This window comes from Cercospora kikuchii (assembly GCF_019650295.1).
Source record: "Cercospora kikuchii DNA, contig_00003, whole genome shotgun sequence".
Lineage (NCBI taxonomy): Eukaryota > Fungi > Ascomycota > Dothideomycetes > Mycosphaerellales > Mycosphaerellaceae > Cercospora > Cercospora kikuchii.
In genome coordinates, this window is record NW_025408584.1 from 3,850,922 (window position 1) to 3,878,642 (window position 27,721).

At 52.3% G+C, this 27,721-nt stretch overlaps 13 protein-coding genes across 13 annotated transcripts; 8 read left to right on the forward strand and 5 right to left on the reverse strand.

Moving 5' to 3' along the window:
* Positions 1-550: 550 nt before the first annotated feature.
* On the reverse strand, positions 551-1,994 carry CKM354_000588100 (uncharacterized protein; the record flags this gene model as incomplete). The annotated part of the gene is made up of 5 exons (XM_044801173.1): positions 551-884; positions 936-1,375; positions 1,430-1,490; positions 1,541-1,764; positions 1,815-1,994. 5 exons carry the CDS (start codon positions 1,992-1,994, stop codon positions 551-553), a joined length of 1,239 nt encoding a protein of 412 aa, XP_044657108.1.
* Positions 1,995-2,457: 463 nt separating this feature from the next.
* Positions 2,458-3,061, reverse strand: CKM354_000588200 (uncharacterized protein; the record flags this gene model as incomplete). Its single annotated transcript, XM_044801174.1, has 2 exons — positions 2,458-2,832; positions 2,885-3,061. 2 exons carry the CDS (start codon positions 3,059-3,061, stop codon positions 2,458-2,460), a joined length of 552 nt encoding a protein of 183 aa, XP_044657109.1.
* Positions 3,062-3,666: 605 nt separating this feature from the next.
* CKM354_000588300 (uncharacterized protein) lies at positions 3,667-4,809 on the forward strand (the record flags this gene model as incomplete). Its single annotated transcript, XM_044801175.1, has 1 exon — positions 3,667-4,809. One exon carries the CDS (start codon positions 3,667-3,669, stop codon positions 4,807-4,809), a length of 1,143 nt encoding a protein of 380 aa, XP_044657110.1.
* A 311-nt stretch (positions 4,810-5,120) lies between these two features.
* CKM354_000588400 (uncharacterized protein) lies at positions 5,121-6,751 on the forward strand (the record flags this gene model as incomplete). Its single annotated transcript, XM_044801176.1, has 3 exons — positions 5,121-5,778; positions 5,830-6,122; positions 6,173-6,751. The coding sequence occupies 3 exons, from the start codon at positions 5,121-5,123 to the stop codon at positions 6,749-6,751; spliced, it is 1,530 nt and encodes a 509-aa protein (XP_044657111.1).
* A 237-nt stretch (positions 6,752-6,988) lies between these two features.
* On the forward strand, positions 6,989-7,447 carry CKM354_000588500 (uncharacterized protein; the record flags this gene model as incomplete). Its single annotated transcript, XM_044801177.1, has 1 exon — positions 6,989-7,447. One exon carries the CDS (start codon positions 6,989-6,991, stop codon positions 7,445-7,447), a length of 459 nt encoding a protein of 152 aa, XP_044657112.1.
* An 810-nt stretch (positions 7,448-8,257) lies between these two features.
* Positions 8,258-9,429, forward strand: CKM354_000588600 (uncharacterized protein; the record flags this gene model as incomplete). Its single annotated transcript, XM_044801178.1, has 3 exons — positions 8,258-8,411; positions 8,463-8,554; positions 8,602-9,429. 3 exons carry the CDS (start codon positions 8,258-8,260, stop codon positions 9,427-9,429), a joined length of 1,074 nt encoding a protein of 357 aa, XP_044657113.1.
* A 352-nt stretch (positions 9,430-9,781) lies between these two features.
* On the reverse strand, positions 9,782-11,773 carry CKM354_000588700 (uncharacterized protein; the record flags this gene model as incomplete). Its single annotated transcript, XM_044801179.1, has 4 exons — positions 9,782-10,345; positions 10,406-10,586; positions 10,648-11,641; positions 11,695-11,773. The coding sequence occupies 4 exons, from the start codon at positions 11,771-11,773 to the stop codon at positions 9,782-9,784; spliced, it is 1,818 nt and encodes a 605-aa protein (XP_044657114.1).
* A 550-nt stretch (positions 11,774-12,323) lies between these two features.
* Positions 12,324-13,259, reverse strand: CKM354_000588800 (uncharacterized protein; the record flags this gene model as incomplete). Its single annotated transcript, XM_044801180.1, has 1 exon — positions 12,324-13,259. One exon carries the CDS (start codon positions 13,257-13,259, stop codon positions 12,324-12,326), a length of 936 nt encoding a protein of 311 aa, XP_044657115.1.
* Positions 13,260-14,039: 780 nt separating this feature from the next.
* Positions 14,040-14,780, forward strand: CKM354_000588900 (uncharacterized protein; the record flags this gene model as incomplete). The annotated part of the gene is made up of 1 exon (XM_044801181.1): positions 14,040-14,780. The coding sequence occupies one exon, from the start codon at positions 14,040-14,042 to the stop codon at positions 14,778-14,780; it is 741 nt and encodes a 246-aa protein (XP_044657116.1).
* Positions 14,781-16,081: 1,301 nt separating this feature from the next.
* On the forward strand, positions 16,082-18,168 carry CKM354_000589000 (uncharacterized protein; the record flags this gene model as incomplete). The annotated part of the gene is made up of 5 exons (XM_044801182.1): positions 16,082-16,355; positions 16,406-16,485; positions 16,546-17,151; positions 17,226-17,931; positions 17,987-18,168. The coding sequence occupies 5 exons, from the start codon at positions 16,082-16,084 to the stop codon at positions 18,166-18,168; spliced, it is 1,848 nt and encodes a 615-aa protein (XP_044657117.1).
* A 1,045-nt stretch (positions 18,169-19,213) lies between these two features.
* On the forward strand, positions 19,214-20,626 carry CKM354_000589100 (uncharacterized protein; the record flags this gene model as incomplete). The annotated part of the gene is made up of 3 exons (XM_044801183.1): positions 19,214-19,474; positions 19,543-19,808; positions 19,861-20,626. 3 exons carry the CDS (start codon positions 19,214-19,216, stop codon positions 20,624-20,626), a joined length of 1,293 nt encoding a protein of 430 aa, XP_044657118.1.
* Positions 20,627-21,518: 892 nt separating this feature from the next.
* On the reverse strand, positions 21,519-24,035 carry CKM354_000589200 (uncharacterized protein; the record flags this gene model as incomplete). Its single annotated transcript, XM_044801184.1, has 3 exons — positions 21,519-22,297; positions 22,350-23,234; positions 23,324-24,035. 3 exons carry the CDS (start codon positions 24,033-24,035, stop codon positions 21,519-21,521), a joined length of 2,376 nt encoding a protein of 791 aa, XP_044657119.1.
* Positions 24,036-24,901: 866 nt separating this feature from the next.
* CKM354_000589300 (uncharacterized protein) lies at positions 24,902-26,759 on the forward strand (the record flags this gene model as incomplete). The annotated part of the gene is made up of 2 exons (XM_044801185.1): positions 24,902-25,330; positions 25,383-26,759. 2 exons carry the CDS (start codon positions 24,902-24,904, stop codon positions 26,757-26,759), a joined length of 1,806 nt encoding a protein of 601 aa, XP_044657120.1.
* Positions 26,760-27,721: the final 962 nt, after the last annotated feature.

The following is a 27,721-nucleotide window of genomic DNA, read 5'->3' on the forward strand; positions in this document are numbered from 1 at the left end:
CAGTTTCTGTTCGTGTTGGCTCGAGATTAGTTCTGACTTCAGAATGGTCAGTGGCCCTTTTGCCTCTTTCAAAGACCATAACAGCCTCTAAGCGGACGAGGCGAAGGACGCTCCGCATGTAAAGACAGTATTCGATTCAGAGATCTGACAGACAGGCCGTTTACCTCCGACAAATGACTCAGCAACACGCCAAGAATGAGTACAACCTCTCCATCTTTTGCGACTGTCACTCCAGTCTCACGCATCCGCAGGCAAGACATGTATCATCGCAGATTTCGAACAATACGCGCAATTTGCCTCGATGAAAACGTTGATACAAAATTTGCACTACTGACTATCGGACTTTCCAATCAGCTTCTTGCCTAGACGTGCCAGCCCAGCAAGACTCTTTCTCCTACGATTCACCGGCTCTTCAGAAGCCTTCTCGGGCTGTGTCGACTCTTTCATCTCAATTTGCGCAGCTGAGTCCTGCCGCTGAGGTTCCTGCGACAGCTAATATTCTCAGCCATAATCCAGCGATTTTCAGCGAGTCCCGCGCGGAGGAAAGCGATCATACCGAAGCATATACCGCGGCCTCGCAATTGACCCAAGCACCCAAGACATTGGGATCGCAGAACGGCATGCATTGAGACGCAATCATGCCAGCCACACCCTTCTCTCGATCACACCACCAGAATAGATTGGCGATGCCGGCCCACCATCCTGTGTTGCGACCTCGTCCTGTTGCGCCAGGCTCTTGCGTCAACATCATGGAGAGACCCCAGCCTTGTGGAGGGTTGCCATCTTGCGGATATAGCTGTGGGATCGGGTTCGTCTGTTCTTTCTTTGCATCGGGAATACCCTGTCTGGCGAAGTCTGGCCACTGCGGGATTTGGTTCTTCCACCTGTAGCTCGGGTCAGCACCATCATCTTGTGTGGCAAAGAACGATACATACATCTCGTCGATCGTGCTCTTTTGCAAGATACGTTGTCCAGTCTTGGGGCTCACACCGTCATTCAGCAGTGCCGCGAGTATTTGCACGTACTCGGCGGGTTTTGCGTAGAGGCCAGCACCTCCACTGTGGAACAGCTTGGCTCTTTCCTCGGCAGTCTCTGCAATAATTGGCTCTCGGTAGATGTGGTCTCGCTCTTCAACCTTTTCTGGACTACCTGGCCATTTCTGGTGCATGAAGGCAAGATTCTTCTTCATGTCTGCTGTTGGGAACATGTTGACCGAATGAAGGTCCAGCGGAGCCATGATATTCTCCTGGATCCAGTCATTCAGCCGGACGCCAGTCGCTCGCTCGAGCACTATGCCAGCCCAATCGATCCCTGTGCCATATTCCCAAGCTTCACCTGGTTGATGGACTAGTGGCATTCGAAGGACATCTCGAATCTGCAGAGCGCCGTGTCAGGAGCGCACACACGAGCTTGCTCTTCGAAGACTCACATCAGCATGGAATACATCGTATCCGACTGGCCGACCATGCTCCTTCAGCTTTTCGTTGAAGCTGCTTTTGTTAGCATGGCCAATCTTCCAGAGTGCAGAACTTCAACTCACAATTCGTAACCGAATCCAGACGTGTGGGTCAGCAGCATTCGGAGAGTGATATCATTCTTTCTGTCGACAAGAGTGCCATCATCCTGGAGCACTTTCTTATTGTTCAGCTCCGGACACAAGTAGTGAACCTGCTTGGCGTCATCGAGGCGGAGTTGCCCTCGCTCAACCGCCTGCATGCAGGCAATTGTGGCAATCATCTTCGTGCACGAGGCGATCCAGAAGACCTGCACACTATGTGAGAACATGACAGAGAGACATAGCTCAATCTACCGACCGTGTCCAAGGTCATCGGCTCCTTGTGCGCAACGCCCTTCTTGCCCGACGGCACTGCGGCGATCTGGTTGCCATTCTTGTCGATCGCGACGAAAACGATGCCAGCGATTCCAGTCATTGGATCGCCAGTAACGGCGTCCAATGTGTGCTGCACCGCAGCCTGAGCTTGTTTGTTGACCATTTTTTACCGTGAGTTGTAGAGGATATGCTACAGAAGCTCAGAATCAGCATCTCACGCTCGAAGTGGCTTCCGTTCTATCTGTATACATGCGGCTGCCTCCTACACCCATGCGGCTGCCAAAGCGGAGGTGTTCATCGAAAGCTAGCTCGGCGCCGAAAGAGGCAATCTCTGACAAGGATTATGGTGCAAAGTGCTGAGCTACCATGCCTCTTGCAAGCATTGCTCTGAGGAGTCACGCATCACATGATCTCAATTCTCTTTGTCGGGGCAAAGGCGATTATCATCTTGCTGCTTCTAGAGCCTCCGAACTCATCGTCTCCTCACGCTCCTCGGAGCAGAGCTTGTCAGATTGAGACACGCACCAACGGCACTGACCAGCTACGTCAAATTTGCTGGAAGCTTCTGCGGTAAGTGAGTCTTTCCTGACTGTTTGTGAAAGTAACTTGCATGTCATCAGGTATCATCAATTGTTCAGTATCAACTGAGCATCTTCGATCTCGCCGCATTCTGGACACCTCCGGCCCTCCTCATCCTGCTGCCATCGCTCGATCAAAGGCTTTAGTTGCGTGCCGAGATCTGTGCAATGGAAGACCTCTTCTCTGATCAGGGTAGGCCGCTTGTGTCCGCCTTTTGAGCAATACCATCGCAGTCGATCGACGCTGTCTTTGGGTCGTTGCCGCTCCATCACCATCCCTACAGTGTCTGCGAATCGGATCGGCGAGTGTGGAGTGTTGCCGGGAAGTAAGAATGTGTCGCCCTCGTGAATATGGATGTCTCGGAACTCGTCGTTCTCGACTATGCGGAGCAGCATGCTGCCTTTCATCTGGTAGAACCATTCCTGGAGCAGTCAGTATTCGTCGCAAATCGGATCCAACTTGGAAGACGCGTACCTCGGTCTCGTTGACGTGGAAATCATTCCGGGCGTTCGGGCCCCCTACTACCATGAGAATAAAATCATTGCCAGCATGTAGGCAGAAGTTGTTCACAGGTGGCTGCAGCAGATTGCTGTTTTGCTTCAGCCAGTGGTGAAATGGCGTCGGATCTGGAATAGCGGCAATGGAACCCATCTTGCCTGTCTGCTGGACCTGCACGATGTCGACTACGAGGTGTCTCAGTACAGCTGGCCTTGTTATGGGGCCGATGCTTCCGCTCTATAGTATTGGCTAAGCAAAGGTTTGGTATTTGGTACGGTTTGCGGTTGGTAGCGATTGCTGATTTATGATTGCGTGGATTGCGCGCCTTACGCGGTGATCTGCTTCGCAACATCGCTCACATAATATGCTGTCCGACACGCGTAATCGGTTGTCCACCTCGCTGCAGTGACGGAAGTGGTCCGACTGAGATACAAAACCCAGAGACGGACCAAGCTGCAGATGCTCCTTGGAGCGTGGTGCACGGCCCGAGCAACAGCATCTCTCGATTGGACCACAACGTTTGCACAACTGGTAATTACTGGCCACGATTGCACAGGAACCACACGTACGGCTAAAAAATTGAAGCTAGAAGTCTTCGGGCTATTGTGTGCAGCGCAAGTCGAGTTTCGAAAGCGGAAACGTTCCTTGGTTCCTCCGACTGCTGAGACAAGGGGAACAACTGGGGTGAAAAGGCTCTTTCTGGGAGCTCGGAGTCAACAGACCGTTTCAACTCTGTATCTCACGCAACTCGAAGCAAAATGGTGAGCAATACGAATCAATGTTGCACGATGCAACGCAATGAGCAGCTGCCATTTAGGATCGACATGCATACACATATCATGCCAGCCGTTTTACCAGATCTCGAATCACTTTCGGCTCAGACTGGAGATCGAGAATGGCCACAATTAAAGCCGAATCCTAAGGATAATCGAAAGGTCGACATGTACGTGGGCGATACCTTCTTCCGAACGGTCGAACCCAACTGCTTCGATCCACAAATTCGGCTCGAGGAAATGGCGAAAGTCGGTGTCAATGTCCAAGTCCTGAGCACTGTTCCTGTGCTTTTCTGTTACGATAAGCCTGTGGAGGCAGCAGTCAAGCTCGCTCAGTTCTTGAACGATGATCTGGCTGGCGTCTGCCGACGGTATCCGGACAAGTTTCTCGGACTGGGCACATTACCTCTGCAGGACATACCAGCCTCTATCAAGGAATTGCATCGCTGTAAGCACCAACTTGGGCTTGTTGGCATTGAAATCGGGACCGAAGTCAATGGGCTGTTCCTCGACGATCCAGTGTTCGAGCCACTGTGGAAGGCCTGCGAAGATCTAGACATGCCGTTGTTTATTCATCCCCTTGGATACTCGCTTCCCAAGGAGAACAAGCAACGCTGGGCTCGGTACTGGAGTAGCTGGCTTGTGGGAATGCCATGCGAGACTGCGCTATCGCTACACGCTTTGACATGCGCCGGGACTTTCGTTAAGTTTTCTAAGTTGAGAATGTGTTTCGCACATGCTGGAGGTGCCTGGCCCACTCTTATAGGACGGATCCAACATGGATATGACTGCAGGCCGGATCTTGTCGCCATAGACGCCCAAGGAGTGACTCCGACAGAGCATCTTTGCGAAAGGAGCAACATCTGGGTGGACAGCCTTGTACATGATCCCGATTTGCTCGAGTATCTGGTGAAGAAGGTTGGATCTGGTAGGATTGTGATGGGCAGTGACTATCCTTTCCCCCTGGGCGAGGTTCCTGAGGCGGGCAAAATGTTGGCTTCGGATCACAAGCTCGATCAGTTCCTGAATCCGAGTCAAAGGACGGCGATATTGGCTTTGAACGCGCTGCGCTTCTTGGGGCTTGATCAAGATCCAAAGTGGCAGCGCATTATCAAGGAGGCGGTCTAGTATCTTCTGGAGTGATCCCAAGATTCTGTTGTGCCCCTGTCACCAGCATCCGTAATCTCTTGCCCTCGGAAGGTGCACCTCGGATGTGGGAAAGCAAGGTTCTTGCAAGCAAGCTTCTTCCGCCATCACCATCGGGACCAAAATCATATCCCAGAGTGCGACAACAAAATCGAGCTTCTTACGTGAAGACAACACCAGGATAGTCGTGCTTAGGTATGAGGCATTGCAATAGCCAGACTTTCAAGACAGAGGACGTGTTCTATCGTTCCACTGAACCAGGCCAACGAGCTTCCTATAAGCTTCACGCCACGATGCCATCCAACGCCCAAGCCGATGCCATGCTTGATAGCATGCGCATTTCTAAAGAAAGCAGCAATATATTTGAACATGCCACTGCAATATACGAAGCTCACATTCGGGATCCACCGGTTCTGCAAAACTTCGTCGCGGGAGACTTCCAGAATTCGCGGAACACTGCTACAGTCGAGTGCTTTAATCCAAAAACAGGAAGGGTCTTCTTGCACGTGCCGAACAGTAGCCCGGAGGAAGTCGACGAAGCTGTCAATGCCGCACATCAAGCCTTCCCTTCATGGTCCAAAACTCCGAAGTCTGAACGCTCAAGAATCTTGCACAAGATCGCAGATCTAATCGCTGAATGCCGAGATGCATTCGCTGCATGGGAGAGCATAGATCAAGGCAAGACCTTTCCTCGGGCCCAAGTTGAGATTGATCGTGCAATCTCAAACTTCAGGTACTTCGCTGGCTACATCTTACACGAAGAGAGCTCTGCGAGATTCACCGATGACAACGTCTTGACATATGAGCATCGGAGTCCGCTGGGAGTGTTTGCACTGATCAGTCCTTGGAATATGCCTCTATATCTCCTAACCTGGAAGATTGCACCATGCCTGGCGTTTGGCTGTACAGCTGTTGCAAAGCCGAGTGAGCTGACAAGTGTGACTGCTTTCCGTGAGTCGAGCTATATCGTTTTATCATCCGACATGTAGCTGATTTGCGTAGTTCTTGCAGATGTCTTCAGAGAAGCGGGCCTTCCAAACGGAGTGATGAATATTGTATTTGGTGCTGGTCAGCCCACCGGCTCAGCACTCGTCCAGCACAAGTTGATACGCGGTGTCAGCTTCACGGGCGGCACTGCTACAGGTCTGCGAATCCGCAAGGACACCATCGACGATATTGGCAAGCACTTGTCCCTCGAGCTGGGCGGCAAAAACCCAACGCTGGTCTTTGCCGATGCAGATATTGATGCTGCAATCAAGACGGCAGCGGCAGCAGCTTTCGAGAACCAGGGCGAGGTAAGCGACCGTACTCTTTGCGCGAGATGGATAGTGCTGACCTCGTCCAGATCTGTCTATGCGGCTCTCGGATCTACGTGGAGAGATCTGTTTACGAAGACTTCGTTGCGCGCTACACGTCTCATGTCAGCAAAACATATCAGGTCGGCGAGAAAGTTGGCGCTGTTGTCTCATTACAGCATTATCACAAAATCCGCGGGTACCTGCAACTCGCGTCGCAAGAAGGCGCAGAATTCATACTTGGCGAGGTGCCGCTCGAGAACCCGAAAGAAGGCTACTGGATCCAGCCCACTATCCTTACAGGTCTGTCGACAAGTAGCGCTGTACTTCGTGATGAGATCTTTGGCCCAGTCGTGACAATAACGCCTTTCGAGAATGAAGATGACGCTGTTCAGCTAGCGAACGACAATCCGAACGGCCTGGCAGCGGTGGTACTGACAAGAGATGGATCACGCATGCGGAGGGTAGGTGAGCAGCTCGAAGCTGGCATGGTATGGATCAATTGCTGGCTTGTCCGTCAATTGGCCACTCCCTTCGGAGGCATGAAGAGCTCCGGCACGGGACGCGAAGGTGGCGCGTACAGTCGAGACGTGTTTACAACTGTACGTACGCTGCATATACCGATGTAATGGACGACCAGTCGATGTTCGTATCTCCGACGCGTTGACGGAAGCTCAAGGTGTTGTTGTCGGAAGAGAAAGACAGGCAAGACACGACACGGCGGCAGTTGGAGCTAGTTCTCGGGCCGGTACCTCAGCACCTCTCGACAACAACATCTCTTGGCATTTTGCTCACTCTCAATGCCGCTGGCTGCCATCCATATGATATTGTAGGAATCTGTCCTGTACAGCAAAAAGTCGGCAAAGATGGCGGCCAACCAGAACAGCACCCCGTTCTTCCTGCCAAGCGGCAGCGCGCAAGGTCTGGCAAATTACCCACATGCACGTATTGTTGAACCAGCAACAAGAACAATCTACGTGTCTGGAACATCCTCAAGACGCGGAGACGGCACCTGGGAAGGTGTAAAGGAGAGCTCAGATGGCACTCTTTCTCTTGATGTCAAAGAACAGACCGCTGCTGTGCTCCGCAATATTGACACCATCATTAAAGGCAGTACGGAAGGCAAAGGAAGCATCGCAGATGTCGTCGATGCCACAGTCTTTCTAGTCAACATGAAGAATGACTATGCGGGTATGAATGCCGAATGGAACAAGGTCTGGCCCGATCGAGCGAATGCGCCGGCAAGGACGACTGTGGAAGTCAGAGCTTTACCCAATCCGAGGTTGCTGGTGGAGATCAAGTGCACGGCGGTAGTGAAGGCATGATTGTGCATGTGCGACAGGTGATCGAGCACTAGCTGATACCGCGAAGAACGTCTCAGGGCACAAGCTGTAAGGAAATGGATCTTTTCAAGATGTGAAGCCAACCAGGACTGCACTCATACTGCTGCGTGGCTTGCGGCTCGTCCACTGGATGAGCATGCAGAACGAGCGACTGGGACTGTGCAAAGCTCATCCTTTTGTAACAGCAGAACATATCTGAGTAACGCAAAGACTACTTGAAACGCAACTCGAAGCTGCTACTTTCACACGCCAAATGCTCCGCGGATTGCTCGCCTGGAACGATCATGCGATCTGGACCCACGACTCAGCCAGCAAAAGAGTGACCACGCTGTGACACTGTTCCAACGCATGCCGCCAAGACTCTATTGTTTGACCAGAAGATGAGCTCTAGGTCTTGGTCAAGGGATGCTGGACAAATCGACAGCTATGACAGAGTCAACCAGGTGGACTTCCTCCCGCGCGTCGAGACAATGTCGACTTGTGGTCTTGCCCTACAGCATGACATCGCTTTCTGCAAGCCATCTCCGATTGCACCCTTCTACAAGCAGTCCTTGTCTACTTGCATCAACGTCTCACCTGTGAAGATCCTGGGGATAAGGGCTATATGTCTTGGCACACGGTTCCAACGGCAGGGAAGGTTCGAAACGTTTTCCTTCTCCGAGCTCATGTCATGAAATTGCTCAGTGTTATCAATACAAGATTGGCAGTTCGTACATCTGCGCCTCGTAGAATTTTCTGCAAGCCTTAAACGGTGTAAAGAAATACTGCACAGTGATTCCGCACAGCCAAACGATGCTCACTATCGGCTCACTTTTATTGACGGCCATTGGAGCGGTAGAGTCGACGGTCATATCGAGTCGACAAGAGACACTCTCGCCGCTACTGACTACGATCAAGAACACACCAGAGCTTTCGGTCTTTTATTCTTTAGTCAGCAGTACTGGAGGTAGACTAATTGATTGACACCCGACGTGGTCTTCTGATAACCGGCGTATAGGCGCATCCGGTATTCCAGGCCCAGCTCTGGAGGAACGCTTCAACAATCCAAATAATAGCCTGCAATTCACCGCATTTGCTCCCACGAACGATGTAAGTAGATTAGAACTCAGTATTCATGCCAATGCTGAACGACGCAGGCCTTCTCACACGTCTCACAAGACACAATTGCAGCTCTGACAACTCCTCAATCATATCAACTTCTCTACAGCATCCTCATCAACCACATCGCTCCCGGAGTGCCAACATTAGTCGATCTCCAACAACAAGGCACAGTGCACGCCATTGGCGGTTTCGATATCAGCTTCGACGCACAAGGAGAATTACTCACAAATGCCAACACCACATCCGAGTCAGAAAGATCCAGGGATCATCAAGCTACACTTATCAAGGGTCAAGATGGCCAACCTATCCGAATGCCTGCATCAAACGGCGCGATCTTCATGATCGATCACGTCCTAGATGGCCTCTTCACTTATTTTGGCGTTGACGAAGCAGTCTCCGAAATTCAAGGCCTTCCCGAAGCCATCGAGCGTACCGGTACAATGCGAGACATATTGGAAACTACGCCGGAGCTCTCGACTCTCGACGACATCTTACAAGGCTTGAGAGCGGATTTCCTCACTCGACTGTCGCTCGCTTCGTCGGATGCGGCAATGAACAACAGGACAGTATTCCTCGCTCCGAGCAATACTGCATTCGAAGCTTTGCCTTCCGAGGCGGTACAGAAAGCGTTGCAGCCGAGTAATTACGACTTGTCGGCATTTTTGCTGCGCTTTGGCTTAGGTGAGGTAGCGGCTGGTGATGCAGGAGGGGTTTTGAGGAGAATCAAATCTCAAAGTGGATTTGAAATCTTGCTGGAAGAGGGCAGAGCAAATAATGCCAGAGTGGAGAAGCGAATTTGTGCAGACAATGGCTGTGTTTGGGTTATGGGTAGGTGGTTAGATCCTCTGTGGAAACTGTTCTGAGCGCTCCAGAATTGAAATTGGGCGGTACTTAGGCGGAAATGCTAACAAAAATGTCTTCGAATTTCAAGATAGTCGATCGGTGCTGATATTTTCGCAAATGAGGGCTGGAAAAAGGTGAATGGGGGATAGGATGAGAGTGATCGATCTCCTGGTCTCGTGAGTCAGCAGCCCTGATCGGTTTGTGCATATTCACGGAAGTTCTTGTGTTTTGGTTCACAGACAGTACGCCACGGGTTCAGTGTCAAAGCTGCCACATGTTGTCAACGCGTGCTCCATTACTATCATCCCCACCGCCGCAATGCTCCCGCTGCTCTTTGCGACTCTGTTACCTCTTGTCTACGCCTACATGCTGCTATTGACGAAATGTACCATCTTCGTTCATCCCTTCTCCTGGTTCCACGCCAAACGGGTCAACATTGGGTCCCGTGAACACTTCCTCCTGTCCCTTCACTGGCGCTGGAGGGTTCTCCATAGACCTGCTCAAGAAAGTGTACATCGCGTAACGTTCCTCCGACAATCTCAACGAGTACACGTTCCCCGCAAATCTCGGGTCATCTTTCGCAGCTTTTCTCAGCCCTTGCGACAGGTCCCGCCCGAATCCACCAGGCTGTGCCGTGTTGAATTCAATCGTCTCGCTCAGTTCATCGAAAGTAGGACGATCGTCGGCTTGAGGTCTCAGACAGTCCAGTACTAGGCCTCTGAGTTCATCGCTATAGCGGTTCTTGTGCTCATCGGAGAAGTCAGCGGTCCGAGGGTTCCGAGGCAAATAGTATCCCTCATTGTTCATGGTGTCTTGATAGAAGTCGGGGGCACTTCTTCTCGAATGCATGAGACCCCATAGGATGATACCAATGCCCCAGACGTTAGTCTTGTAGCTAAGGCCAGTCGAGCCATCGTCGTTTGAACGGAATTGTTCCTATGCATTACATGTCAATTAGATAATTTCATTGCGAGGTCATCTTGGAAGCAAACTGACCCAGGCCATGCACAAGGGGGTGCCAATACCACAGTAGTGGTCACCGGACAGGTGCCGAGCAGGAGCGGTTGATATGATAGCAGCCAGTCCGAAATCGCCCACCTTGATTTGTGGGTAGCCTTTGAATAGTTCTGACGTATTATGGGCGAGGAAGACGTTGTCAGGCTTGAGATCACGATGTCTAAATGCAATCGAGTAAGCAAGCTTACTCAAGATCTTCAGTAGTAGGAGCGAGTACTCACATGATCTCCGACCATTCGGGAGGCTGATTCGAATTGATTGCGCCTCTCTGCATGAGCTTGCCAGCATTGACCAACTGCAAAGCGCAGGCCCAAATGAATGGCTCGGGTATCCAATCTTGTTCTGCGACAGTCGGCGGGCGAGGTATGCCCCCTCTGTCTTTGTAAGGTGTATATTTCCTCGATAAGTCGTAAAGGTCGCCATAGTCACACCACTCCAGGAAAGTTCGATACTTTGTAACGACTTCTCGGTTAGGGTCACTGTAAATTCGTACCCGATTCCGAAGCTTAATAATGCTTTGGGAGTCTGGCGAGAGGTTCAGCCTGTTCAGAGCACCGATCTCTGAAGGGGTTCTGTGCTGATCTTGAACACCAGCGAAGCCGGGATCAGGATCCCATAGAGATTCCTCTTCTACGCCAGTCGAAGAGCCGGGCCCGGGCCACTCGGTGTCTTTGATGCACACACGATCGATTATACGGCCATGTCTATTTTGTTTCACATAGACTACAGGCGCCGCCTGACCACCTGGAGCAAGTCGGAAAGCGCCAAGCCAGGCATCCGTCGGCGGAGGCGGAATGGCGGGAGGATCATCTGCATCGCCTGAAGGAGCGCGAGGAGGAGTTCGTGGTGGAGTGCCGGCGGGGTGGTCGGCCGCCAACTGGTCTATTTTCGCTTGCGTGTCCCGCCCGCGCTGGATAATTTCATTGCGGAAATTGTTCAAACCTCGCACTGTGAAAGCTGAAGTCGCATGTCGGGCACGTTGAGTTCGCACTTGGACACAAGCCTGAATTGCCTGCAGCTCTGCTACACGAAGAGCAAGAAGTGCAGCTTGATACCCACGGATTGTGGGATCGTTGGGAGGAGGCCGCTCTGGTACTGCTGCTTTAGCGGTGGCAAGTTCGTCGATGCGGGTGCGAAGGACTGTAATCATAGGAATAATGAGTGCCTGATCAGCGGCGTTGAGCTTCTGAAATCTTCTTGTCATTGCACTTTGAGCTGTTCTCAAAATCAGTATCGTATGTAGAACATTCGCTTTGCACTCAACTAACGTGCTTTCGCCGCCCTCTTGCCAGACCATACCCAGCCTCTGACCTCCAGCCATTTCCACAAATCAGCATTAGACAACATGCTAGAATACTTCTTAAGAGAAAAAGTGAGTGGGCCCACCAGCACAGCATTCTGTCGGTGTAAAAAACGATTGCGTTTTCATGCCGGCAGCAGTTCCTTTGTCTAGTTGTCTCGGCTTTGCGACAATGGGGAGGCGCACGGACCTTCCGCATCCGGCCCAGCAAAGGAATAATCTCTTTGTTCTTACAGCAGGAGAATGGTCTTGAGGTTCACTTCAAAACCGGAAAGCTGAGCAGTAACTCAGACTTTGCAATCGATGTTCTTCACTGGAGGAGCTTGGATCCTGAGCTCCTGTTATCTCGGCCTTGTTGAGTGTACTCGGGGTGTTCGATCTCGATAAGCGGGCCAGGTGTAGAATCGAGGGCGCGTGGAGAGGTCGCAGAGTGTTGATGTCTCCAAATTCCCCAGTTTTCATTTTGCTGTCTGCACGGGAAGAGGCTGTGCAGCAGGAAGGGGAAATAGGAGATACCTGGGCAAGCTTTCTGCTGGATATTTCGGAGCTCGGACACTTTGCGCGGCACAGGAGTGATCAAACACAATCATTGTGGAATCATTCCGGTCGTAATTTGCCCTTTCTCCTCCGTATCTCTTCAACCCTCTTGCGATCCTCCTCAAATTGATGCACCAGATTCTGCTGCTCCTCTTTCCTCTTCTCTCTCGTCTGGAAACGGTAGAAGTCCTCCTTGATACGACTCTTCTCCCTCTTCTTGAATTCCTCTTCCTTGGCCTTGGCCTCCTCCAATCGTCCGGGGCCTTGCCTTCCGCCTCTTGTAACAGTGATGAACCCGTCAGCGTCAGGCTCGTTCCGCAGACGCGCCAGCTGCTTCGCACGAGCTTCTTCCTGAGCAGCGAATGATGCCATGAAAGCATCTACGCTCTCCTGCAGTGCAGCATGATCTGGGAATCGCAACGCATGGTGCGTCCTGTATCGAGCACTACCCAAGGGCGGAAGGTCTCGCATTCCTTCACCCCAAGTAATTTCTGCTTTTGACTTGATCGCCCTCTTGGCTTCTTTCAACGCCAATTTGGCGGATTCTTGATCCACGAATGTGACAATGGCAGAACTCCCGCTCCTTCGAATGTCCCGATCCCAGATCTCAGGCAACTTTCCCACTTCTGCAGCATTTTCTGCGTCCGCCGCGTCCCTCTTTCGCTTCTTGCCTTGCTGTACAACAGGCGCGACTGGAGCAGAAATGCCCTTGCCCACGCGTTCGCCTTCAAATGCCACACTCTCTACTCGTCCGCCGCCGAGTTGGGATGCAAATAGGTGTTTCACGTGAGCCTCGGTGGTGTCGATAGGGATGTTGACCATGAAGACTTCGCGCGGTGTGGCCTCGGTGGGCACTTTGGGCGCATTCGGGCGCAGGTAGAGATAGTGTGTCGCATCGTGGGGATATGAAGCAGTCTTGGGCAATCGAAGAGGGAGGACAAGGAAATCGTGCACTGTGGCCGGTATCGACGCCTTGGAGGCGGGTTTGGGCACCATCGTCGCGGTCGTGACTGCTGCCAGACGGTTCTGCGGATTGGAAGTTCGGCTTGCACAGCTGCACTTTTTTGCGACGGATATATCGGAGATGATACGAGACGATGCCAAGACGACTTTCACGCTGTCCTCTGCCCCTCAACTTCACTTCTCTTTGATTCAGCGTCCACATCGAAGGCATCCTGCGGACCATGCTTCACCCCGTCGACGTGCAGACCAATATACCGAGCGCGTTTGGTACGACTGATTAATGAAGATCCAGGTGCCAGGCACCCCAGGTTGGAAGATGTAGCATCTTGCGACAAGTCTGCTTCTCCCATCCCAACTGCAGGCCCCGCTTGTGCAACATGGTCTCGGGCGCGTCGTCGTCGGTAGAGTGCAGACGTGCCTACAGCAGGTCTCGGAAGTCCAAGACAAGCTACAGAGTAGAATATTCTGTCTCGCGGAAAAGTGATAATACTTTCAAGCGAACTTTCTCTCACGGCCGGTCGTAATATCACACTACAATGACTGATTACAAGTTCGATAAGATGCCAGTCTCTTCGGGCCGTCCGTCTATCTGCAGCTACACGACGCATTCACGCTTCCAAGGTGCGGGATCGTGCAGATTGCCCCCAAGAATCATGCCATGAGAAGCGTTTGTTATACGGTCTATCCTGTCTCCTCTCTTTCCTCGCTTTCTCGTCAAAGCCATTCCTTCTGCTCCCGCATTCATTCTCCATTCGAACCCACAGCTAGCGAGACAGATACTACATTTCCGACAGCCCATCAAGCCAAACGACAATGGACATGACGGCCCGCTATACCATCATGATGAGCGTTTGGGCGTATGCTGCAAGAGATTCCGACAACCCTAGCTACGTGCTCATGCCTAAGTCAATCACAACACGCTCCAGCGGCGCTGACCTAACCTGGAAAGAGGTTCCGTTCCTCTCTCGCCTCGGTGTGAAAGGCATGATCTACGCCACTCCCACCGAAGAACATCATTGCTTCTACGGCATAGAAGGTCTCCATGAAAACACCACCATTCGCCTTCTGAGCACAGACTGTGATCCAGACTCCCCAACATTCAACACTTCAATCAAAATCGCAGGACCGGTTCACTTCCAATGGGTTGGAGTGCAAGACCTGCTCCCCAAGAAATTCGAGCTTGAACCAATGGAGCTGTTCATCGAGGAGCGCCTAGCTGCCATCAAATGCCACATCTCTGATCCAGAGCGTCGAAAGCATGAGTACGAGCAGCTCAACCCCAAGGCATTCAAGATGTTCTTCAAGAAGTACACAGCGGAGCGGGCAGTCTTGTGGCCCGGCAAAGGCTGGGAGACGAATGCGTGTCCAGCCGTGGTCGAAGTGGAGCACTGCGAGGGATGCGGCGTCGAGAGGAGCGGCGATGGAGAAGAGGAGCACAGCGACCAGCCCACCTTTCAGAAATGTGGTCGATGCAAGAAGGTGCTGTATTGTGACAAGGCATGCCAGTCATCTGACTGGAAGGCACACAAGCCGTTCTGCAAGCGCTCCAAGTGAAGTGGGCGATACACTCTCCATTGTGTTACACAAAGCTGACAGGCAGCCTAGAACTCAAACAAGGCCAGTTTCGAAATGTGCTGCTAGGAGGCGGAATCATGATTGGCAATCGTAGAGATTTGGAAGATGCATCACAGCCACCTTTATCAGGATTACAATCTACTGCTCCAAGTAACAACGATACTGGAATCTCTCATTGCATTCCATACCGCCTCGCCTGCCATCCATCTACATCATGTATTCCCAGAGGCATACCCGACCAGTCTCCACCCCCTTCTCCAACGATTAATCACTACATGCTTAAGCGTCATGATAAATGCAGACCTCAGCTGTCTCAGCATTCTACACTTCTCCAACTACCTGTTCAATATCATATCTAAACCTTCTGCGCATGCGGCAGCTCACACAACGTCTAGACCTTCGAGAACACCGAACATGTCTCAATCCTAAGCCGAAACATTGTGCTTGCCTCTTACACACATAACGCCGCACAGTCTGGCCAAATCCTTTCAAGTGAGGACCAGAGATTCTGCACGCTTTTGTCTCCATGTTCCGTTTATCTTACTCCTGCCTCTGCCTCTGAATACGCGTGGACGTGAGAACGTGTCTCTGATGTAACCTTGTGAGCTCGAAGGACCGTCTTCACGTGGAAACGCGCTTGGCGCCCAACCCTCCAGATCTTTCTCTCTTTCCACATCAGGTTCTCTCCTCCACACTCCACAGGCATACCAACCCACATCTGAGCCTCTCATTAGCAGTCAAAGCCTCGGAATACTTGCACACAGATCTCCGGGCCTCCCTCCGCGAAACTTCCCCAACTCACCGCCCGCCACTGTAGATCTTTGCGAGCCTGTGCGTCATTGTCAACAAGACAGAGTTGTGCATTAACCCAGACCAGCAAGACCACTACCGCTAACGTGCATAAACAACAAACCGCACAAAAGCTACTTGTCACTGTCCGTATGTGTGGAATCGATCGGAGAAGAGCTGCAGAACTACTACCTCGCAGCCGCATTAGCAGAGCAGTTTGCCACGACAGTCGTCCAAAGCGGTTGAGTTGCGAGCCATTTCCGACCAGTAACGAGGCAAGTTTTGGTATTTTGTCTTCGCTGCGGGCATTAGTTCTAGTTGATCGATGACTGCGTGGCCAAACTCAATGCTATGCAATGCGAGAAAAATATGATTTTGAGCTAGTTGGAAGTTAGAAGTAAGTAATGATATACAAAAAAAGAGATGTCTTGACTTCTCATCTCCTTCGACCTCATCTTTCTCGATCAATTTACAATAGCGTGTCAATAAACATGGCACGTACAGTTTTGACGAGCCTTGCGCTGTTCTCTACTGCATGCCAGAGTCAAGTCGTCCCGCAATACTCTCGACCAGGGCAACTCACCGGTACAGCTTTTGGGATACCAGGCGTAAATGCTGAATACGACTATGTCATTGTTGGCGCTGGAATAGCAGGCTCTGTCGTGGCGGCACGACTCACAGAACACAGTAATGCCACTGTGGCATTGATTGAAGCTGGTGGCTTCTACGAATTTGGCAACGGGAATTGGAGCCAGATTCCTGCATGTAAGTGGCTTGCGATGCACACCGCATGGAGACTGACAAAATTGCGCCAGACTCCAACAGATGGATTCGACAAGCGCCGGATATGCCTCAGCCATTGATTGACTGGGGTTTGCGCACAGAGCCACAAGTGGTACAGTGCTGAACGTTACCTTTGTACGACAGAGGCCATTTTGCTGACTTTGATCGAAAGAATGGCCGCGTAATCCGTTACACCCAAGGCAAGAATCTCGGTGGCAGCAGTGGCCGCAACCAAATGCTCTATCATCGCGGAAGTAAAGGAAGCTATGATGCCTGGGCCGAGAAAGTGGGCGATGATGCCTACCGATGGGAGAATATGTTGCCGTTCTTCAAACGAACGATGCAATTTTCCCCCAACGCAGAGCGGAGGCCAGAGAACACAGCCGCAGGTGTCTACGATGCGAGTGCATATTCTGCCGAAGGAGGGCCCCTCCAGGTCAGCTTACCGGCATACGTGGAACCAGTCTCGAATTATGCACCTGCAGTCTTCGAGGCCATGGGTCTGGAGAGGCAGCCTGGTTCCAGCAGTGGTAGACTGGATGGATACGCTTGGTGGCAGTATACTGTCGATCCAGAGACTGGGCTGCGCAGCTCGGCTGAGAGTTCTCTGCTCCAGCAAGCTTTTGGCCGTCCATCATTGACAACATACATCAATGCTCAAGCTCGCAATATCGTCTTCAATGATACCAAGGCCACCGGCGTGAACGTAACGATCAACGGCCAGTATCCTTTCATTCTTTCGGCCAGAAAAGAGGTTATCAGTGCTGCTGGAGCGTGGGTAAGTAATGTCGTGATCCCGGACCATGGACGACAAGCCTTTACGTGCGGTAATTGCTTACTTCGTTCTTATAGCACTCGCCACAGCTCCTCATGGTATCTGGCATCGGTCCCCGATCGACTCTCGAGAGCCTCAACATTTCTGTCATCTCCGACTTACCTGGAGTTGGACAACACATTCACGATTCTTGCTCAATAGGTGGTCCATCCTATGAGATCAGGGCGCCGGAGTACGAAGCTCTTCGCAATAGTAGTACTGCAGAGCGTATTTGGGAAGCCAACAGTCTCCTTCTGAACAACGCTTCAGGACCTCTCTCGACCGGAGGTGGCGGCACCGTGGCTTGGTACAAGATTCCTGAAGCAGTCCGCGCACAAATGTCTCCAAATGCTCGTGCAGCGCTTGAGGCACTGCCATCCGACTGGCCGGAAGTGGAATTCAATATTGCAAGCAGTGAAACTGCGCTCAGTGTGAACGCGACCAACAAAGTCATGGCGTCGGTCGGCGTTCTTCTGATCGCTGCTTCTTCTCGGGGCAATGTGACGATTCGGTCCGCTTCTAACCTCGATGCACCCGTTATTAATCCCAACTGGCTTCGCGATCCGATTGATCAAGAGGTTGCTGTGCAAGGATACAAAGTTGCGCGTCAGGCTCTTCAATCGTTGGACCCCAGCATTCGAGTGGGAAGCGAGATGTTTCCAGGCGCGAACGTCACTTCCGATGCTCAAATACTCGAGGCAGTGAAATCGAGGATTGGTGCAATTCATCACGCGGGAGGTGGTTGTGAGTGTCACTCTGATCGAATAGCTGATGGCAAAAAGTGCTGACTCCCATCTAGGTGGCATGGGCCAGGCCGGAGATCCGGACGCTGTTGTGGACTCCAAAGGTCGTGTATTTGGCGTGCAGTCGCTTCGAGTTATAGACTCCTCGAGCTTTGCGTTTGTGCCTCCGGGCCATACCCAAGGCACTACGTATGCTCACGCGGAGAAGCTGGTACAGGACATGTTGGATGAAATGTGAGTATCAGTAGCATGCTGCGGGGCGCTATCTTGTTAGTACAGTAGGCCATTCCGCAGTTGCTCTAACTTCCACTCTTTCTTTGTCGTGTCGGAGAAGCACAGATGGTGCCGTCTCGGTTTGCAGCAACGGGTATTGGCGTGTCACGATGCACAAGGCACGTCGTGCACTGTAGCTTCTTTGTGAGATGCAGCAAGCGGTGTTTGGCGAGGGCGTGCAGTTTCGAGCACGTCGAAAGATGTCGGTTCGTGAGATGGGTGTGCACAGTTGTGAAGATATCATCAGTGGTGGAGCAAGTGGAGTGGAGGATAGCTGAGGTCTTGGCGGGGCGACAAGCTTCGCCGCTCCAACCTTGCAATCTCCTGTCTTTCTTTCTTTCCATCACATCTTCCATCCCCGTTTCTTCTTTCCCCGCGTCTGCCCGTCCACCAAGGATGGAAAGTAGGGCAGTGGACGTTCGTCAGCAGGTGGTGGGCTCCATGCCTGCAAGTCTCATGAAACACGACGCGGCCGCGTGCAGGCTGTCATCAGTCAGGGTGCGCCGCCCGAGATGGTATTGGCGAATAACGATGAGCGACCGCGCAAGCCACGGACAAACCCCTGATGGGGCCAGTATTGGACTAGAAGTAGCGAGAGTGCCACATGGCTGCACCCGCTCAACATGACTTGCCTGTTGCGGCTGATCATCTAGCACAAGCAAGACATGAGCCGCGCTTGCTCGATGAATCGCTACTTTGTCCTTGCTGCCCAAGGCATGATTCGTCCAAGCGATAAGCAAGCAAGCACGTAAGCACGCGTGCGCGCTCTTGCTTGGTGCTAGCCCCAAACTCAACGGCCACACACACCAACAACATCTCGCCGGCGTGATCGCCACTAGCACCTTCCTGCCTGTGGCGCCGGATCTTCATATGAACACAAGGCTGAACTCCGTGATGAGAGCTCGCCCACCTTCCACAATGATACGTGAGAGTCGCCTGCTTTCCCGCTCCTGCTCTCACTTGGCCGTTTCTTTCTTCGCTCGTTTGCCGGCCATTGACTTGTCGCAGTCATGAGTTCCCTCTCCGGGCCTCTGTTGCCCATGAAGGCAGAGGAAGACCGTTCTCGACTCAACATGATGCCTGCTTTTCTTGCCAATCCTTCGACCACTTTCACCAAAAAGACCATACGCGTGGCGGGAGCCGCGCTCGCACTGGTGCTCCTGCTTTTCCTCTTCACTTCAACAGCTTACGCTCCTTCATCAATCTCTTACTACCACTCGTCGCCGGCCGGCGAGAAGCTCTACGATGACATCCTCAATCAAACGCTGGGCGTATGTCGTCGCACACCCTCGACTTTGCAGGTACACGCAGAGTCCAGCTGATGCTGACGTCGAGATAGTTTGAAAAGCTCTATTCGATCATCATGCCCTCTCGAACTGACTTGCGAGATTCGCTCCAGCTGGCTGCTGCTCTGACCGATCTCAAAATCGACATTGTCGATGGCAAAACTGCTCCACGGGACCCCAAGGCATTTCCACCGCATGCAGATCATTTTGGCACCAATAATTCTGCCATTGGAGCGTGGCGAGCACACATGGATGTTCTGAGAATGATCGTCGAGCACAACATCTCTTCTGCTATCGTGATGGAGAGCGATGTCGACTGGCAAGTGCCACCACTTGAAGCCATCGCATTCGCACTCACTGACCCCAAACAGGGATTATCGCATCAAACAACAGATGCAGGGCTTCGCCCGAGCCTCAAGACTCCTGCAACAGCCAGACGCTCACAATAGTTGGTTCGAGGACGGCGATCGCCCGATCCACCCGCTACCCACCAACAGCCCTTACGGCGACGACTGGGACTTACTCTGGCTCGGTCACTGCGGCGTGGACCTGCCTTCCCCGGGTGGCCATATCCCGATCGGTCGCGCAGCCTATCATGACACAACTGTGCCACCCATCGAGAAGATGAAACTTCGCGGCAAGTTCGAGAACGAGCTCAAAGAAGCGTACGGAGAGAGTACTCGTATCGTCAGTCATACCGCCGACCCTCTCTGCTCTATTGCCTACGCCGTTTCTCAGCGCGGCGCAAGAAAATTTCTCTATGAGATGGGTGTACACAGACTGTCCGCAGCCGCTGACCTCATGTTCGCATGGGCATGTGACGGAGTACATGGGAGGAAGATGCACAACTGTCTTACGGTCAACCCGCAGATCTTCAATCAACATCGAGCTGCAGGACCGATGAGCAAGGCGAGCAATATCCAGCACTACAAAGGCAAAATCCGACATTCGAGTACCGAGAACGTCATGTATGGCACGAAAGTCAACTTTGAAGCCCTAATCAATGGAAGACCAGAAGCGGAGTTTATTGAGTGGGGACATGACTGGAGTCGCGAGGACGCAGAAGCGGAGAAGGCAGAAGCAGCAAAGGAGAAGAAGAAACAGGAAAAGCACAAACATGAGAAGACAGGGCAATGACGGAATTGAAGGAGAAACACCTCATGCTGCCCATTCGAAAATACATCGGTGGGACGTGGTGAGGCCATGTGTTGAGGTCTTTATGTTGGCATGCGTTCAAGCGGGAATTACATTGGCAGGCGTTCTGGGACGATAGATTCAAAAGACATTCAACGCTCTGAAATCCGAAAAAGGCGCAAGGAGTTCCTGACACCCGGGCAGAGAGCCTTGTAGATACGCAAGATTTTCGGGAGCATGTAAGATATCATGAATGGTAAAAGATCAGAGCGATGTGGTCATACAGAAAACTGGACAGCGCGCCAATGTGGTTGGTGACTCTGGAATTTTGTGGAAGGACGCATCTGTGATAGCAAGGTCCAAAAGGCCCACGAAAAGTTTTGGGAGAAGAGGTGTGAAGGATGCATGAGCTGAGTGCTCGGGGGCATGAAAAATTGGCAGAAACACTCAAGAGCAGCATTGTTTTCTCCGAGATTACGAGGGCATCAAGTCTTCGGGAGCTCTGAATGAATTGGCTCAGAGATCCTAGACACTTCCAGAGACGGGTAGCAGCAGCGTCAGATATTCTGAGATTTGGTGGGTGTGAAAGGCAACAGAGCTCGAAATGCAGAGCTGGAGAGGCAGAGCGCAAATCGGGAGACGTGCAGTTTGGAATGAGGTCTCGGCAATTGAAAGCACAGTGCGCTTTGGATCTGCCAGACGGATGCTTTGAAAATGTGCATCATCTTAAAAAAAGGTTCAAAAAGTATGGAACATAGCAATGGAAGATTACGAAGAATACATAGGAAAGAGACTGACCGAAACTGTTATTTTTCTTTTCCCCCTTATCACATTGTGTGACCTATGTTCATCCTTCTCATGAATTTCGTTTCTCGTCCGTTCTTCGCTGGTTTGTTCACTCTACCCAAAACGTTGCATTCCTTCCCAAATCGGCCGAACTTCCTCCCAAGAAGACCGTAAACTCTCCAGGCTCGACAACATATTCCATCTTCCGGTTCCAGAGCCCAACGTCACTGACATTGAATTCGATGCTGATTTCCTTCGTCTCTCCTGGTTCGAAGAAGACTTTCTCGAAACCTTTGAGTTGGATGTTTGGGACGTCGACGGTGGCGATCATGTCTTTGATATACAGCTGGATAACTTCTGCGCCGGCGACAGAGCCAGAGTTCGTGACTTCAATGGAAGCGGTGATGGTATCGGTGGCGGAGACATTGGTGGAAGAGAGGGAAATGGTATCAGCGTAAGTGAAATTCGTGTAGCTGAGGCCGAAACCGAATGGGAACCAAGGATCTGGTGAACCGATGACATATTGATGGCCGAAAGTAATTTGTCCGGTTACGGGGTCGACGCTGCCGGAGTCGCCGATTTGTCGAGCGGAGTTTAGATGGTCGTACCAGACTGGTAGTGCTCCTACACTGTATGGGAAGCTTACGGAGAGCTTGCCGGAGGGGCTGGTGTTGCCTTCGAAGAGGATGTCGGCGAGGGCGTGGCCGCCTTGTTCGGAGGGGTAGAATTGTTGGAGGAGAGAGGCGGTGGTGTTGGAGATCCAGGCTTCTGTTATTGGTTTTCCGGAGCTGAAGACGACGATTGTGGGGGTAGTGGTGCTGATTATGGCTTCGAGGAGAGGTCGTTGCGCTCCGACTAGGTCTAGAGAGTTGACGTCGACGTGCTCACCTAGATGGAAAGTCAGTAAAAGATATGGGAATACTGGGGATGAAATCAGTACCTGTGGTAGCATTCAATCCTTGCCAAAGTTCTTGTTGATCGCGGGACCAGGTTCCTACGACCACGACCGCGACATCTGCAGCCTCAGCAGCTGCAATGGCTTCTGGGAAGCCAGATTGGTCGTTTGACCAGCGCTCACATCCTTGAGCGTAGGTCACAGAGTCGTTTCCAATGGCAGCCTGAATGCCATCCAATGGAGTGATGCCGCGGTATTGGCTTCGGTAGACAACATAGTCGCCGTAGTTCATGAAGCCGTGGGCCATGGGCCCAATGACGGCGACCTTCTTATCTCTCGAGATGGGGAGAATGTTCTGGTCGTTCTTGAGGAGGACAATACTGTCTCGGTCGAGCTCGCGAGCAAGTTGCTTGGCAGCCGGAGTGTTAATTACGTTTTCCCGTTCTTCAGGGGCAACGATCTGGTAAGGTCGCTCGAAGAGGCCCATGGCAAACTTAGTGCGGAGGACGCGAGAGACAGCTCTGTCCACAACAGCTTCTTCCAGGCGACCAGCGGCTACTAGATCTGGAATGGAACGATAACTGAAGGAGCCGCCGCCCATTTCGACATCACCTCCTGCGGGTAATGCGTCGAGAGTGACGCACTCATTGCCGGCATTGACCGGACTGCCGTACTTGTTCAAAGGTGCCGGGCAAATGTGCATTGGTGTTGCCAATCGATCAGTAGCGCCTGCGTCCGACATGACGTAGAACTCATATCCCCATTCCTCACGCAGGATTTCCTCCAGCAAGTGGTGATCAGAGACGACCGGAACGCCGTCCCAACTGTTATAGCCGCTCATAATTGACCAGACGCCACCGTCAATGATTGCTTTCTTGTACGGTGGCAGCCATGTAGTCCTAAGCTCACGTTCACCACCTTGGACCGGTCCTAGCGAAGATAGTCAGTAAGGTGGGGTATGGAGGTGCCTGAGATAAGCTTGTCGACAGTTGAAAATGCCGTTCAGCGGCTGCACTTACCTACGTTGAGGCCTTGCTCGGGCTTACTATCCGCAGCGAAATGTTTCACCATGGCACTGACGTTCGTCGACTGGAGTCCAATCACGTACGCGAGGCCGATCTCTCCTGCGAGATATCCGTCCTCTCCGAATGTCTCCTCAACTCGGCCCCATCGCATCTCCCTTGCAAGATCCTGCACCGGGGCGAATAATTGAGAAACACCAAGAGCTCGTGCTTCCTCGCCAATTTGCACCGCCATGTCATGGACTTGTGTCCTGTTCCAGCTGCAAGCATACGCAATCGGGCTGTTGTAAATGGTCGCGTTCCCAATGAGGAAGCCATGTATGCCTTCGGTCTGCACTATTGCTGGGATGCCGAGACGCGTTTCGTTCATGGCATAGTCTTGCCCGATCTTGATGTTATCAGCGAGCCAGTCCCATGAGATCGGGTAGCCGACATAGTACATCCCAGCTTTCTGTGCGAAATTGAGCTCCAATCCTGTGCGGTTGAATCTGCCATCAGTAGTGTTCAACCAATTACTGATGTCTCCCTGCATCAATTGCAATGCTTTCTCTTCGATCGTCATTCTTGACAACAGATCGCTGATTCGGTCTTCGACAGGGACTGAAGCATCTTTGTACGGAGCGTTGGCCAAGGAGCCATTTCCTGTTGGGTAGTGTGATTGCGCGGCAGCAAGAGCTGCAGTTGCAGCCGTCAGTAGCAAGAGAGCCATCGCCAGTGCGTACTGATGGCCAGATTCACGCAAGGAAACACGAGAGTTATACTTGCCGTCGAGGCGACATCTGTGTGCATTGTGCCTCGCGTCAATATCTGCCGCTGGCCCCCAATGCATCAAGGAGCAACTCTGTCCGTATGGAGATCATCGCGGCAAGCATCAACGACAGACGGAGAAATATGCAATACTGAGCTCAAGATGCAGTGCACAATCCTCCCCGCATCTTGCCTAGCTGACCTGCCTGTTCCTGGTCTCGGCTGAAGTAGTGCTCTGGTGGAGACTCTCTGGCACAGCTATAGCTCAGCGTCATGTACGAGGGTCCATTTAATGAACGTAGAAATGCTAGAAGGGTCGGAGACAGTGTCTTTGCGTGATATTCGATGCTGCAAATGTTGAATAGAAGAAGTGCTGAGCGCGAGTGAGTGTGAGTCGCGACGTGTGTCCTGGACGCGCTCGCGCTAAGCCGAAAGCGGGATGAAGCGATGACATCGCTCCTCGGTCGTGCATCCCGGGTCGGCGAAGTCAGATGGTTTGTGCCGATATTCGAGGTGAAGGGAAAGCAGCCAGCTCTATGCTACCAACACACTCTGCCATACACCCTGCTGTATGCATGCAATCATATCACCACCTCTCATGCCATCGACATAGTCCTGCTGCAATGTAAATTTCACGACTGCTTGGCTTCACGATCGATTCAGCACACTTCCCGCTAGAGCGTTGTCGGCGTCGATCTCTTGCTGCTCAGCTGCTTTCTCTTCCGAATCACTCCTCCACCTGACATACACCCTACTCCAGCAACAAGCGCCGTTGTCGTAACGAGATTGGTACTGCGTGCGTCCCGACGCTCGTAGCTCGTTCACGCCATGGCTATCAACCACCAAGATGCTTCCATCTTCGATGCTTCAGCATCACCCCAATCACAGCCCCTCACGAAGCGCGACGTTCGACGGAATCGCATCATGGAGAAGTTGCAGGCGATGGTGGATGGCTTTGCGACCAACCAGAATCAGCATTACAGAGCACAATTGCAAGGCGTTCAGGTCGACATGACCTTGGTGCTTCGTGCGGAGCCCTACGTTGATGGGGCGCTTCCAGACAGCCATGAAGAGATCAGGGAGCTGGTAGAGACAGTCATGCAGTCGGATGCTTCAGGCAACGGAGGTGTGACATTGCCAGACGACGAAAATGTCAAAACTGATTTTTGGGCGACGGCTGGAAAACGATACGGCGAGTTCGCACGAGAGGTCAATGATGCGATCGAGAAGCGTGATGCGGATCTCACACTGCTCCACGTAAGTTACAGCTGGACTACTCAAGCCAGAGAATCGATCTGACCACCTGTAGAACAATCACGAAGCAGCGCTACAAGAGTTGGACAGACTGCATCAGCAGCGCCTTCGGCAAGCCGAAGAAGAGCATCGCGAGCTGTCCAATACCATTCGCCAACGACTAATCGGCACATTGAACAAAAAGCGACAGCAGCTATTACGAGACAAAGATCAGCTCGACATTTCCGACAGCAACGCCATGCTGCTCCACCCAAACCATTTCAGCATCAACAACAATCCTGCTTCTCCCAGCCACAATGGCTTAGGCGTGAACAAGCGAACACGACATCTCAGACACCATCGTGGAGCGAGTCCAGCACCTGCAGGTGCGGACAGTGAGAGCAGCAAGAGAAAGCGCAAATTGGGAGCCGAAGACGACAATGGCAACGAGTCGCCCATACCAAATTTTGGAGGCAGAAGTCCTTTCAAGGAAGCGAAGAGCACGCGAGAGTATGCGCAGTTCGAAGCACCAGCATACAGCCTGGAGAGGTTGTTTACAGAGAAAGAGCTTGCTTTGGCAACTGATTTGGCAAAGAAGGCGACATACAAGTACTTTTATCAGAAAGAGCAGGAACCTTCGTCGAACGGTAACGGCACTGCAGTACCATCGTTGGACGGCGAAGTCGTGGAGTCGGGCGAAGGCCAAGCAGACGAGACCATGGCAGATGCGAATGGGACAAACACACCTCCACCCTCAGAACCACCAGCAGCGGTTGGCATGGAGCGCCAGACTTCACATCAAGTTCTCACGAGGGGCGGAGCCAAGGCGAATCCTCTGGCAGCCTTGTCAGATCTTGCCAACGCCGCGGCGGCAGCTTCATCTACAGAGCCTGTGGTCAGGAAGAATCCGTTCACGCCCGAACAGCCCAGCTTCCACGCGACGTCAAGAGCAGAGAAGTCCGGAGCTCCACAGCCTCCTCCTGTCAGCAGTCTTGACATGGAAAATGACTTCAACATGATGCGCGACGCAGGGGCGGACCATTATCTTCCTGATCAAGATGGAGATGTGGAAATGGATACTTTGGCAGCAGACGAAGCAAAAGAACTGCGACGAAGGCTTCTTGATCAGGCACTTGGTGTCTCAGGAGTACAAGCACCATACCGACTACCACAACTAGAGCCAGGTCCAGGTGCCATGATTGGACGCGGCGTAGACAGAGAGCCGAGGACTGGCTTCGCCCCTGTACAGCCTGTCGTGGTACGAATAGAATCAAGATTGAAGAACAATGCAACAGAGGCTGCGGCCCATGCAGCCGGCGGCGCCATGGCAGCAGCTTTGAACAACAGATTAGGTGCTGAGCCGATGAGCAGGACTACGAGCGCTGGTGGTTTCAGCGAGATGGGCGAGCCTGCAGCTCCTAGGGGAAGAGGCGGACGTGGGAGATTGGTTTGATGATTGTTGACGTTGTGTTTATTTGCTTCGAGCGTGGGCGTTCGGAAGGTTTGAGGAACGAGTTGGACGTGAGCATGATATGCCGTCCCTGCGCATGAGCGCGGTCTACATCTTGATTTAGAGGACCTGTGAAAAGGACAAGAGGAATCAATGCAATGCTACTCACAATTACCACGAGATTTCAAAATCTTCGAAAGTGCTCAATCGTCACGAACAGGCCTTTGAATGTCCGTGTAAAGCTATCCCCGCGACGTGCAGAGAGTTTTCTTGTCTTCGGGAGTTCGTAATACTTTCTGTCGATTGCTCTTCGACCATCGCGCAGCCTACCAAGCACCCCTGCTAGCGACAAGCTCTTGCCCAGTCTTTGGGGGCTCAACTTCACGCCAGTCTCTTTCCACACATCTGCAAACTGCTTACATACACATGCGTGTAGCCTGACACGGTCGAGTTGTACCGTCTCAAACGACTTGCACAAGCAGGTCTCATCGGTGCCGCGGCGCCACATCTGACGCGTTCCTCACGCCACACGCGTTCCCTTCCGACAGCAATGCTTGCCTGGACATTATCACGCGACAGCGCGTGCAGACTACGCCTCGGATCCTTTCAAAATTCAAGACACGATCCCAGTATCTGCTGACATCCAGCCATAGGAGTTCTGCGATTGTCGAGCGACCTGGAACTGGTTCGCACGAGGTTCGTGTTGAAAATTATGGGTCCTCCGCGATGCGGCTTTACGTCACCCAATGCATCATCAGCAGCACCACGAGCAAACGCGTTTTGGTGAGAAGGAAGCCGGGCATTCCGAGAGACAGTCTTCAATGACTGCCATTCTTGCGTAGAAGAGCTCCATTCGATCGCGGCATCGAACCCGGAGAGACAGTAGCTCTTGCACAAAGTCTTTCATAAGGCTGACCGCAGCAGCGGTACTTTTCCTACCTTTCCCCTCTTCTTCTACCTCCCAC